This window comes from Pleurodeles waltl, chromosome 3_1, assembly GCF_031143425.1.
Source record: "Pleurodeles waltl isolate 20211129_DDA chromosome 3_1, aPleWal1.hap1.20221129, whole genome shotgun sequence".
Lineage (NCBI taxonomy): Eukaryota > Metazoa > Chordata > Amphibia > Caudata > Salamandridae > Pleurodeles > Pleurodeles waltl.
Window position 1 is genome coordinate 648,452,336 of NC_090440.1, and position 13,289 is coordinate 648,465,624.

Consider the following 13,289-nt stretch of genomic DNA (forward strand, 5'->3'; position numbering starts at 1 on the left):
GCAACGGATTCCGAATACACCAGTGGGACGGAGGGCGAGGGGAGCTTCACAGCGGGGACTCCTGCAGACATTAGTGACACAGACTCGTCCTCTAGAGGGAGCTCCCTTGTGGTGGCGGCAACATCCGTGCCCCCCGCAACAACAGGTACAGCCGCCACCCAGCGCACCAGCACAGCCCTCCCAGCAGCCCCTCAGTGTTTGGCCCGTGCCCGCTCACCCAGGAAGGTGGGCATCTCCTTCGCCCCAGGCACCTCAGGCCCTGCCCCTGTCACCCCTGCTGCCCTCAGTGAGGAGGTCATTGACCTCCTGAGGACGCTCATTGTTGGGCAGTCTACCCTTTTGAATGCCATCCAGGGTGTAGAAAGGGAGGTGCACCAGAGTAATGCATACCTGGAGGGCATTCATTCTGGTCCGGCTGCCCATCAGCGATCGTTCCAGACTCTGGCCTCAGCATTGATGGCAGCCATTGTCCCTGTCTCTAGCCTCCCCCAGCCAACTTCCTCCATCCATACCCTATCACCTGTACCTCTGCCTATCCCAGACACACCAACAGACCAGCCTGCACACACCTCAACACCCAAGGGAAGCTCATCCAGACATAAGCACCACACATCACACAAGCATTCACACAAGCAACATCCACATACAGACATACCAACACCCACTGCCTCCACTGTGTCCCCCTCCTCCTCGTCTCCCTCCTCCTTCCCTGTCACGTCTCCACTCACACTTGCATGCACAACATCTTCAGACACTACGTCCATTACCAGCACACCCACCAGAACCCCCCGCACACGTGCAGTCACCACCCCCACTACCATTTACACGTCCCCTGTGTCCTCTCCCAGTGTGTCTGTCTCCCCCTCTTCAAAGATACACAAACGCAGGCAGCCACCCACCCAACAGCCATCCATCTCACGACAGCCTCCAGCCCAAGCACGTGCATCCAAAGACACCAGACTTAAAACTCCTACAACCACAACCTCTTCCTCCACTCCCATACCCACTACACCTACCCGTCCCACTGGTCCTAAATTGCTATTCCTGTCCAAACTTGACCTCTTTCCTACAACTCCCTCACCCCGTCCATCTCATAGGACTCCAGTCAGCACCTCAGCCACCACAAAACCGGGCCCTGGGATGACAGTCTGCCATGGACTGTGGAGTCCCCCACCCTCAAGGGCAGCCAGTTCAGTACGGAGCCAAGGCACGGGCAGCCCACCCCCGGAGAAACACCCGAAGATAGTCAGCGACCGGCGCGAGAGGGTGAAAACCCCAGGCACTAAAATCCCTACTATGGCTCCGGCACGAAGTGTGGAGACAGGTGGCACACCGCCCAAGGTGGGGAAGGGCCACAGGCGAACAGGGAAGGCTGGGAAGGGCAGCACGCCCGAGGAGACCGCCATCAGCCCAGCTAGCCAGGAGGGCCCCGCCAGCCCCATCCCAGGTGGGCAGGAGGACACCAACAGGCCCGGTACTGCAGACCAGGAAGACCCCGCCAGCCACCCGACAGATGGGCAGGAAGGCCCCGCCAGCCACACGACAGGTGGCAAATGACCTGCACGCCCTGGCCGGATCCGTTGAACTGGGCCCTTTCAATCAAGCACTGCTGAACTGGGCACCGCCGTCTCAAGCACCGCTGAACTGGGCACCGCCGTCTCAAGCACCGCTGAACTGGGCCCGCCGTCTCAAGCACCGCTGAACTGGGCCCTTTCACTCAAGCACCGCTGAACTGAGCACCGCCGTCTCAAGCACCGCTGAACTGGGCCCGCTGTCTCGCACCGCTGAACTGGGCCCTTTCACTCAAGCACCGCTGAACTGGGCACCGCCGTCTCAAGCACCGCTGAACTGGGCACCGCCGTCTCAAGCACCGCTGAACTGGGCCCTTTCACTCAAGCACCGCTGAACTGGGCACCGCCGTCTCAAGCACCGCTGGCCCATTCGCGGCTGGGGCAGGCCCGCATCTGTGTCGGGCAGGGCTGCACGAAGCACTCTGGGCACCAGTCCCCCTCCAGAACCAGTGGAGACTGTCATCCACTTGAGAGACTGTGGCTTTGCACTCCCCAGGATGTTACAGTGGCCACCCACCCACTGTAGAGACTTGAGAGACTGTGGCTTTGCACTCCCCAGGATTGAACAGTGGGCAAACCACCCACTGTAGAGACTTGAGAGACTGTGGCTTTGCACTCCCCAGGATTGAACAGAGGCCATGGAGGCCCCTCGTGGATCTGGCGTCGGGCACTCATCTGGCTGAGGTGCCCCCCTTTCCTCCCCCCTGAGGTGCCTGTAGTTTTCCTATCTGATGCCCCTGCAGTGTTCTCTCCGTTGGAGTCAGGTATCCTATGTGGGCTTTGCCCATGTGATTTGGGCCCAGTGGTCCACGGACAATGCCTGCTACAATGCTCAGACTTGTACATATATGTTTATAAGTGTTTTTGATGTGTAGAAATATATATATATAATTCAGCCAGTATTACAATATATTCCAATGTTTAGAATCATTTCCTTTTGTCTTTGCTTTCTTCCGGGGGGTTTGGGCGGGGGAACTGTGATGTATTTCTATGCATTGATGTGTGTGTTGTAGTGGATGAGGGTGGGGGTGGGTGTGTCGCGTATGTGTGTGCCCGTAATATTTTCTCCTCCCCCATCCCCTGTGTCGTAGGTGCAGTACTCACCGTTGTCTTCTGCGCCGGCATTCGTGCTCCTGGTAGAGGAGCAGGAAGACAATCGCTGGGAGGATGTGGAGTTCGGGTTCCATGCTGTCCTGATTCCTCGTGGGGTGTATGGAGGTGAGCGTTTTCCGTTTGAAATGGCTGTTTCCGCCGTGTTTTTATCGGCGGGGCTACTGCCCCGGAAAAGGTGGCGGATTGGTGTGTTGTGATAGGGTGGGCGGTACATTGTCTCCCGCCTGTCTGCTGGCGGTGACCGCCGCGCTGTTTGTTTGTCCCGCCGTGGCGGCCGGTGTGTTGATGTGGCGGTCTCTGTTGGCGGTTTCCGCCAGGGTCGGAATTCCATTTTTTTTACCACCTGCCTGTTGGCGGTTTAGCCGCATCTTTAACACCGACCGCCAGGGTTGGAATGACCACCAAAGTGTCTACCTATAAATGTTTGCAGTTTGCAGCACCAGCACACATTCACCACAGAGTGTTAAAATCTGTGGAATCACTATGTCACAGTGAGGCAAGCACGGGCACCAAGCAGAAGCTACTTGAAAGCTCAACTTGCTTTGAGAAATCAAGCAGACCTCAAGCTGAACTAGAGCCAGACTTCTGATTCAATCCTTGAAAGGATTACCTACCTCTGTTCATAAGCCCACATCAACTTGCAAAACAGGGCCTTTCAGAGCTGGTGTGATGCAGGCCGACTTAAAGGCTAATGCAGTAAGGATGCTGGATTTCTCTCCCTTGTAAGCTCGACACATTGAGTATTCTAAAAGAAGGTAAATTATTCTCACCACAGTAAATTAAATATTAGTGATTTTCATGACAGCTTAGATTTCCTTATTACAAGATCGTGTGTCAGGTAAGATAACACAGATCTGTGTGCTACAAGGGACAATAACTCTACTGTCACCCAGTAACGCTAATGTCCTTGAATCATGCAAACAAACATATTTCTTAGGAATTACAAAAACATTCTCAGCCAGTAACATTTGTATAAGGGATCCCTTACAGTATGGAACAGCAAAAATGTTATTTAAGTTTTATTGAAATGTCTTACACAACAAAAAAATACTTATTGATAAGTCTTGATCCATAAAGAAGCATTTATGTTCTTGCAGTCTAAAGCTATAACTGCGAATAAGCAGTATGTTCAATATAACAAATTAAGAAATTGAGACCCCAAATAAAAAAATATACTGGGGACTGTTATATGTTCAGTTAATTAAACTGCATTTAATATACAAAATAGACCTTGAGTGCCATGTTTCACTGACACATACACAGCCCGACACACACATAGGATCTCCATTTGGATTGTCAAAGCACTGTTTTCAATTCAATTCAATTTAAAGGTGCTTGTATAGCGCATGGCTACCCAAACCGGACTTCCCAGCACTACATTCAAAACAACCCTTTACAGGCCCACAATAAAATCCTCAAACTGGTGTTAAAAGAGGTGTACTTTTAACAAATTCCCAAAACTGGCTTCTGACTATTGTTTCCTGAGGAACACCAGGAAGTAATTCCAGAATCTGGAGGTGAGAAAAGCAAAAGAAAGACCTCCACTCCTTCCTCTCAATCAATAAAACAATCAAGGATTTATAAAGCGCGGCTAATCACTCATAGAGTCTCAAGGGGCTGATCTTTGATCGTTGGTACCCTTGGAAGACCTGGGTCACTTGAGTGCAGAGCTCTTCGCGTAACATAGGGCTTGAAAAGTGGCCAAATGATGGGGGGGGTCTTTCCCTTGAATGGCCCGATGTGCTATGCACAGGGCCTTGAAATGAAGTATTTTTGAACAGGGAGAAAAGGAAGCCAGTTGTGTTAAATAGCTGACAAAAAAGAGTTAGTAGAAAAAACAAAATTCAAGTGTCAAGGTACAGTCTCTGTAAATAGTCTTTATGGATGTCTTTTTACACAGTCCTTATAACTAGTGATGCAGCCCTTAACCTCAGTGGGTTACTGCTTTTGAAGTGCTGTTTTTGTCACAGAGCTCATTTTGTTACTTGCAGTTCCTAAGTTACAATCCACATAGACCTATGAGGTGTCATCAAAGATCTTCAGGAAAACTGCATAGTATAGGTTAGAATGTTATGTTTTTTTCTACAGTCTTTCATCATCCTAATGTTGTTAAAAAGAGTTTGTTTGGGTAGAAATATATTCTTATTAGTAAAGCCAATCCTAACCACTGTGTTACATTTTAAATCCCGAGTTTGCGCTTCTCCAAACACTTAAAATATGCTGTGTGCTATGGATGACATGGGATTCCTACACAGTATAATCCTCATTGTGTTATGTAACATTTCCCTTAGAATAATGTGCGCACACGTGATTGATTGTCTCTACATAATGTGTGTGATGTGAAGTGCTCAGTCACCTTACACTGGTATGAAGCGCTACAAACAAAAGAAAATCATGTGAGAGAGAAGCTAGTAAGAGATAAGGGGCGCTCTTGGAGGGTGGTAGTGAGGGAATTCCGTAGAGAAAAAGGTAATGGGGGACAACAATATTTTTCCACATGGGCCCCACCAGTGCCAATGTCAGCCTTGTCTAAAATCATACGTGGCAGGTATTGATGAGAATCTCTTCAGGAACCTGCTAAATTAAATAAATAATCGAGGACCAGATGTACTAACTTTCCATTTGCAAAACGTGGTTGCAAACTGTGCATCAACTCTTTGCAAATTCAACTGGAGTTTGAGAACACATCTTTGCACTCATTTTCCATTTTTGCAAAAACGAGGTAGCAAACTGTGCACGAACTCGTTGCAAATGGAACTGGAGCTTGCGAACACACCTTTGCACTAGGTCCGTTTCCAAAATGACAAATCACAAGGGGTCAAACAACGACTTGCCTCATAATTGATTAGGAAGGCTACAATTTGCTGCCACCTGTGAGTGGCTGCAATCACAGGGATGGGGGCCTGTATGGACAGCAGACCACCATCCTGGTTACTGCAGTCCAAAATAGAAAACATTTATATATTAAGCAGCTTGAATTCTTTAAAGGAACTAGTTTTCTGTTAGGACAACTTTTGAGGAAGCAGGAAGTGGGCCTCTGAACCACTGCCTACTCCCTCCGAGTCTGCCATCCCGATTGTCAAGGAGTAAAGCGTCCCTGGTTAATTTTTGCAACCAGAATCGCAGTTGCATAGAATTAACAAATTCAACAGCAAATGTAATTGGAAAGCAACGTCCCTTTCATGAACCTTCCGAATTGCTGTTAGGTTAGAGTTGCAGAATCTATATAACAAATTGGAAAACACATTTATAATGTGTAAAATAGTTTTTTAGTCATTAGGAATGGCCTTTTGGTGCTGGTTACTTACATGTGCCATCAATGGCCCTTCACCTATGTTGCTAGTTGCTATTGTAGTGCTGTTTAATATCCTTCACTATATGTGCCGCTGCAGTCCTTCTTCAATACACTACTTTTCTAGATAGAGTTGACATATCACAGTTACCAAGCAGTGCCATTGTAACAAGTGCAGCTGCTTCTAACATTGAGCCACTTAGAAATAGCATCTAGCACTACAGGCATGTGCAGTTCCCTCGCAGGGCCCAGAACAGCCATTGTGCTTGCCTGTGTTGTCACGAGTTAGGACATTAAAGCCAACCCCTTCGGCATTGTGATGATAATAAATTATGATGTCGTTTCTTCCCTCAAGCCCTTCAATATTTCTCTGTTTAGTTTTATTGCTTGAGTTTTACTCTAGAACATTTCCCTCATTTCTCAACCTGCGTAGAAAATCATCGTTATGCTTTCCATTCATGTTCGTCGTTTGAGTTTTTATACCCTACTTCTCCTTTTGTACTCAATGAGCTTCGTGTTTTGAAACATATGAATAGTTTTTTTGTATTTTTCTCTGTTGTCTGTGTGGCTCAATATTTTTGCACAGAAGGCTCACCACTGACAATAGGATGAATGAGATGTAGTTACCTGTTTCTGCGCTTGTGGTGGTCCTTTCTGTAGTCAGGCACGAGTAAACCACGATCTCAGTGTTGCCATCAGCTCCACAGGTGACGTTTATGCACCTGCCCATCTTGTCTGTTTTACTATAGATTATTTCTTGGTATCCATACACCTTTCCGTTGAATACACAGAAGCAGGCTGCAAATAGAAAATGCAACACTCAGTGTGCATTTAAGTCAGGAAATTCTCGCAGAAAACATTACTGCAACTGATTTGAACTTTTTCTGTAATTTAATGTCACACCATAAACTCAATATCGACTGGGCACTGGGAAAGAGGGAAGAGGGTCAGTGCAAAATATTTCATGGAGAAAAAACCTCGAAATCTGGACCTACCTCGAACATCATATGCGCACTCTATTCCATTCATTGTGCAGTTGCTGAAAGAAAATAAACACACACGTTAATCTATCGTTCATTGTAAATCCCACTTCCGGAAAACAAATAGACAAAAAAAGCTATCACATTGGCCCGAACATCCAGGTAGATGGCCCCATCCTAAAGACTAATTGTGTTCAATCCTGATACCATAAGCTCATCTCTTACATTTTGTACCCTGGTGTGGGCACCCTCAAATGAGAATAATCTGGTTGAGGGAAAAATAATTCTAACAAGTATGTTCAGGTGAAGGCATTTGGAGTCAAGGGAACAAATGGAGGTCCCAGTTCTGTAATTCTCAGTTGCCATTTTCTGCAAGCAATCATTGGTTTGAAATAACCTGTGTTTTTCTATAGCTTTCACAGTGAAATTTATTTCCTTCTGTTGTGGGAGACTGAACTAAGGACAATGCAAACCAGAGAGCCCTGTTCACCAAGGGGCCTATCAGTATGCTTGTATCAACTGCTATTTGGTACTGTGTGTGAATTGTCCCAATAGAAAGTTAGTTGCTATTTAATGGTGTGAGGACAAACTTGCAGGTATCTGGGTCAGTGCCTTATCAGGCATTGTACATATTGTCAAGGACTGATTTAAATTATGAACAAACTTCGCCAAGAGCCAGTGGAGTACTTATTAAGCAGTCCACTTCCACTGGTGCTATTTCAAGCTCATGATTTCTTTCTCAACATGGCAGACTCCATTTTGTGGCAGTGCCCAAAGTTCCCCTTCACGCAATTAGATCTTCACACAAACTGTCATGTTACAGGGTGCCTTAAGCTGTAGAGGGATCTTGATTAATCAGTAATAAGTGTCAGGGAACTGAAGAGAACATTAGTGCTGGTTGCCAGTGAAGTTTTTCTTCCTCTCTTGGGACTGAACCCTGCGTAGCATTATTGCGAATGCCGTTCGCAAACACCTACATTTGTCTGATCACTTAGTTGTGAGGGTTGACCTACAGAAATAGAAGTGTGCAAGCCATGAGTGAACTACTCTTGCTGCCCTTTAAAATATCCTATGATTTGATATTACCACCACGTGATAATTATTATAAAGCAATCAACTTTCAGGTTAAGTTTTATCATTGCTCCTTGCGCAAGCCGGTTAGGTATAACTATCATGCTGCGTGCAGGGCAGCACCCCATACCAAGAAACAGTATTTTAGACTAGAGTGAGCACCATGTTCTCATACACTAGTTGGATGTGGCACATTGAGCTTTTTCTACAGTCAGTGTGGGTCCCTCCACATTCTGTCAAATGGCGATTAGGCTACCACTACAAATATGGAGGACAAATACAAATTTACGGGCCGGATTTTGAACTGACCCTCCCAGATGATGGATTTTTATCAGATGTAATATTCATCTGATAAAAATCCATCACACACCTGTTCGAAATTTATTGAATGTGAAATTACTGCAAATCAAATGTTGGTGCTTACTGCAGTAGGTAGGTCACTTATTAGCATGTACCAGTAAATACTGCGTCTTTCCATAACTGAATTCCAACAGGTTTGACCTGCTGAAATTTAATGAGGACTACGGTTTTTATTGGGCCTGGTAAGTATTGCAGAGGTAGCAATTTAATTGACAATTGTAATCAGACTCACATTATGTGGGACTTGCTCTCTACTTTGTCATGAGCAATGTGACACTGCAGGTAAAGCTCTTAAGCACATCTTAGAAATTAGATGTCAATTGAAAAATTGTAGCCCTAAATTGTCACACAGTCTACCATGATGAAGAGCAATACTTTTTATTGGGAGAAGGGCATCTTAAGAAGATCATGCAAATTACTTCATTCTAATACAGTACATCTAACTTTATGGGCTTAGGTACCTACCAGATCTGACAGCTTACACAGAGATCCACCTTTTCGCCAAACTCATAGCGGTTCTCTTCGTCATCGTAACACCCACACTTTGCTACACACTGCTTTCTGTCTTCATCGTAAAATGGTCTTTCTGTTGGGCAACGAGGATAGCATCCTAGAAAAGGGTGTTGAAACCATTTTAAGCATTGAGGTACACTTAATCCTGTAAACATTTGGGGACACAATAGCAGTTGAGAAAAGGAACCTGCATAAAGCAGAAAGCATTGTTCTGATTCTCCAATGAGTTGACTTTTTTAATGTGAATAATTGTGTCTATTCCCTGTCCTCTTCAGGAATGGCCTGTAAGGTAATACAGAATCCTGAGCATGAATTGTGTGAGGATGCCCGTTAGAAGAGTGGAGAGTGGCTAGCTGATCAAGTTAGGATCTGCTCATAGTGGGGTAGCCTTCCCTCATGCTTACAAACTGTGTCCTCTATAACCAGCACACTTTTCAAACCTCTTAACCTTAACATATTTCGTTCGTTTTAACACATCGACATGTCCTGACCCCTGTTTCACTAAGAAACAAACTCTGAAGCTGAACTGATAACAAAGGTGCAATGAGATCCTGTAAAGTATATGTCTGTCGGTGTTTGAGGGTAGAAGTGCCTGGAAGGTAACCCTGGTGAAAGGGGCCAATGTTCTCTATATTTCACTGCCCTGCAATCGTAAAAGTGTTCCAGTTAGGTGTGGGTTGGTGTTTAGTCCTAATTTGGGATTGATTGATGGATATAATTGAGCAAATTGATATATTTGTCTCATGTTAGGGATGCTGGCATTTCCTGTAAATACACAGGGCTTAGCCGTAGGAGAAACTAAAGAAGGCTTATGCCTGAGCCACTTTGCATTGTCTTTAAAACTCCAGGAGCCACATCATGATGAGCTGTACCTACTCAGCGCAGAGACAATCACCTGCATTTTTTAATCTGAGGTGTCCACGGTTTGCACTTATAACCTTACATTTCTGTGAGTTAATCAATGGATTTTAGATCGAACAATGTTGAAATGGAACGAGGCAATATCTGCTCACCTTTTCAACTTGTTCTGCATCTTCTTGGGCACCAACATCTCACTCTCATGGAACACATTGCCAAAAGAACAAAAACAGCCTGTACCAGAGCTCTTGTCTAAACAAAGTGAAATAACCTCTTCCAGAAGAGTAACGTCAGAACTGCTGTTGAAGCCTTTACACTGTCGAATCTAGATGCTGGTAATTCCCTACAAACTGGACTACCAGAATCAAAACACACACACTTTAAAGACATTCTTCAAACCGCAGCACGTCTCATCCAGATCCTGAAGAACTACGACCACATGAAACACACTCCCCCCTTTGCCAGCTCGCACAGTCTTTAAAACCAGCTGCATGATTTACAAAGCTGTTATGACCAGAAGCCCCACTAATCTTGCAGATAAGATCACCATCACTGGTAGTTCTCAGCACACTTGCAGCCTGAAAACGACCAGACCGCAGAATAAGAAGTGTAAAAAAGAAAAACCATAGCAGCAGGTCTTTTTTATTTCCATGTACCCAGGTTCTGTTAGCAACCCAGAATCCATTAGGAATGCTACAATGCTGCTCCAGTTTAGGAAAGAGTTGAATACTCAACTTATTACAGAACAATATATCACAATGCCTTAAGCATCCACAACACACTTACCTCTACTATCACTCATTGACTTAATGCTTCTCCCTGTACAGCTTTCCTCTTATTTTTGGCTCAGTGTGCGTCATAAAAATAGCATACACATACATACACACAGATTACCTGGGAGAAATGAGGAGTTTTTTTATGTATGAACTTCAAGATGCGCAAGAAACATGCACTTAGCTCTGTGCTGAGACAGTGTGTCTCATCACGAAATTACATCAGATGTTTTGAGTGGTTTATCATGCGGCTTGAGCTTGTTTTATTTGTTCACTGAGGCTAGGATGTAAGTTTAGGCTAACATAGTGGTAGAGGCCCAAAGCCCAAGTAAAAATAAATCATGATTCCAAGATGGTGGGGTCTGACAACATGCTGATAAATCAGCTGTGGTGTTCTTTGTGGTTTTGGGAGCCTGGGACAAGTGACTGATTATGAATTTGAGACAGCGGTCCTGTGACCTGTGCCTAAGTATGGAGATTTTGTGTATATGGAGTGTAGGAACCACATAATAAACATTGGGGAAGTTTTATGAAAAGTGGTGATGCACCTAGTGCACTACCACTTTCTTGCCCCCCGAACACCACCATGTGTGTGCCATATTTAAAATATAGTGCACCATGGCAGTAGTAAGGTGGGCTAGCGTCCTAATTTTTGGACATTAGTCTGGTGCTTTGCAGGATTAGCATAAACACTTTGTACGCTAATCCTGCAAAGCACCCATAGGCACATTGAAAACAATGGGAGCCTCTTTTTAGCACCTCCTGTTAACAGGCATTAAAAATGCAGATAAAAATGACATAAAGAAATCTCTTTTTTCAGACCCCCCTAGCGCTGGAATGCCCCCCTTGCAAACATTATGCCTGGCATAGGCATAATGTGGCACAACGGGTTACAAAGCGGTGCAATGCAAGCATTGCAACACTTTGTAAATATGGCACAGCGTTTTTGGCCTTCCAATGCCACATTAGCATTAAAAAAATGACGCTAAAGTGACGTTGGAATGGCGCTAGGCCCTCATAAATCTGGCCCATTGTGAGTTAACTCTCAATGCTGACAAACATTTATTTTTGTTTTTTTCACATATTTGTGTTTTATTTTACTCCTCAAGGGAGGTTGGAGTACTAATGTGTATGCATTTATTTCCCCCTGCTTTGCTCAGCTTTGGGAGGTCATGTGGATTGCTGGATGTGTGATAATATGAGAACTGTCAGTTGCATGGGTGGAGAGAGGATGGAAGCGCAGAGTAGATGATGCCCTGTTGTGATATTCTGTTCATAGTTGTAACCTGATTCCAAAATAAAATTAGTGTGTTGTCTGCACCTCGCCAAATTCTGACTAGTTCTGCTAGCTCAAAGACCACATTCCAATATTACGGTACCCTTGGTTGATTTATTCCACAAGCATCCTTAAGGGTCTGTACCTTCTGAACATGCAAATCTATGAAATGTTATGGGTCAAATGTACCATTGCCATCTGAAACCAGAGATGTGCAATGTGTACACTGACTGGCATGTAGTAATAGGTCTCATCGCAAATTGGCTACATGCTGCGGGTTGCAGATCAATCTGTCTAAGGAATGTTAACTAGGCGGGTTTCAGTTTGTGACCCCCCAGCCCTTAAAAATGTGAATCCTTTTAGGGGTCAGTAACAGATCACTGATTTGAGAAGACCATTGCAGTCTCATACCATAGATAAATATATTTTCAGGAGTCAGAAAGAATTTTACGACTTGTGAAAGGGCTTTTGTACATTGTAAAACGCCTTTCTGCAGTCGCACACTTGTTTGCAAATCGCAGGGTTTGTACCCTCAAAAGGTTCTGTACACATGGCATACCTATACTTGTTTTGAGTGTTTTATATGTCTTTTAGAGTGATGCGACATTGGAGCAAACTTCTGTTATTGCTTCATTCAGCTAAAATGCAGTGAAGTGTTGTTTTGGAAAACGGGAAGTCCTATATCAGTGCTTAAAGGATGGCATTAAGACTCCTCCACTACTTAAAAAGGGCGTCATTTGCTTTACAGATTTCTCTCCAATTTTGGTGTTCTCTAAAGGCTGAGATGGCAGTTCTATTTTCAGGTTGACATAATCGTTTGCTTTGAAGAGTGGTGAACAAGAATACAATATTCAGAGTTAATTTTGTCTAGAGGTTAGCTGCCGAATTAGGAACCTCGGGGCCTGGGGTCTAATTTAGACCCAGCACTTGACAAAAAAACGGTCTATCTTGGCGAATCACCTTTTCCCTAAAATTATAAATATGTGCGGTACATATGCAATACATTGTCCTGTTCACGTGAGTAGACCCCAAATTGCTGTACATAATCGTGTGTTATCTCCAAGAAAACACATGGGTTTGTGCTAAATGAAATAACATTTCATACATATATCCATCCATTGAGCTCACATTCATTCGTTTATTCATTCCATCTCTAGAAGGATCTTATCTGAAAGACGTGAAAGATCACCCCCATTGGCCCAGACACCCCGTTCAGCACAGTCAAGGACTGGGAAGGCATTATAATTAGAAGCAATACGCAGACCCATCCGACATTTCTGCAACTGTGCATCAGAAGCAACAGCTATGATATGGAATACAAATGGACAAGGAACTAATGTCACTGTGGGGTATGATGACATAATCGATAGCTAGAAGTTGTTTGTACACACTAATAACATTATCCACCTGAGATTTTGCACATTCTAATCACCTGTCCATTTGAACTTTTAACATTCCCATCCTACTATCCCGCTCTGTTTC

At 44.7% G+C, this 13,289-nt stretch overlaps 1 protein-coding gene across 1 annotated transcript in view; it reads right to left on the reverse strand.

The window, feature by feature from the left end:
* The window catches only part of LOC138283527 (mucin-5B-like), a 402,759-nt gene that overhangs the window by 80,667 nt on the left and 308,803 nt on the right, over positions 1-13,289 (reverse strand). The window contains exons 23-25 of the mRNA XM_069221467.1: positions 8,853-8,997; positions 6,972-7,015; positions 6,604-6,774 (exon numbers count right to left, since the gene is read on the reverse strand). Of these exons, the coding sequence (XP_069077568.1) occupies positions 6,604-6,774; positions 6,972-7,015; positions 8,853-8,997 (360 nt within the window). The remainder of the gene's footprint in view (positions 1-6,603; positions 6,775-6,971; positions 7,016-8,852; positions 8,998-13,289) is intronic.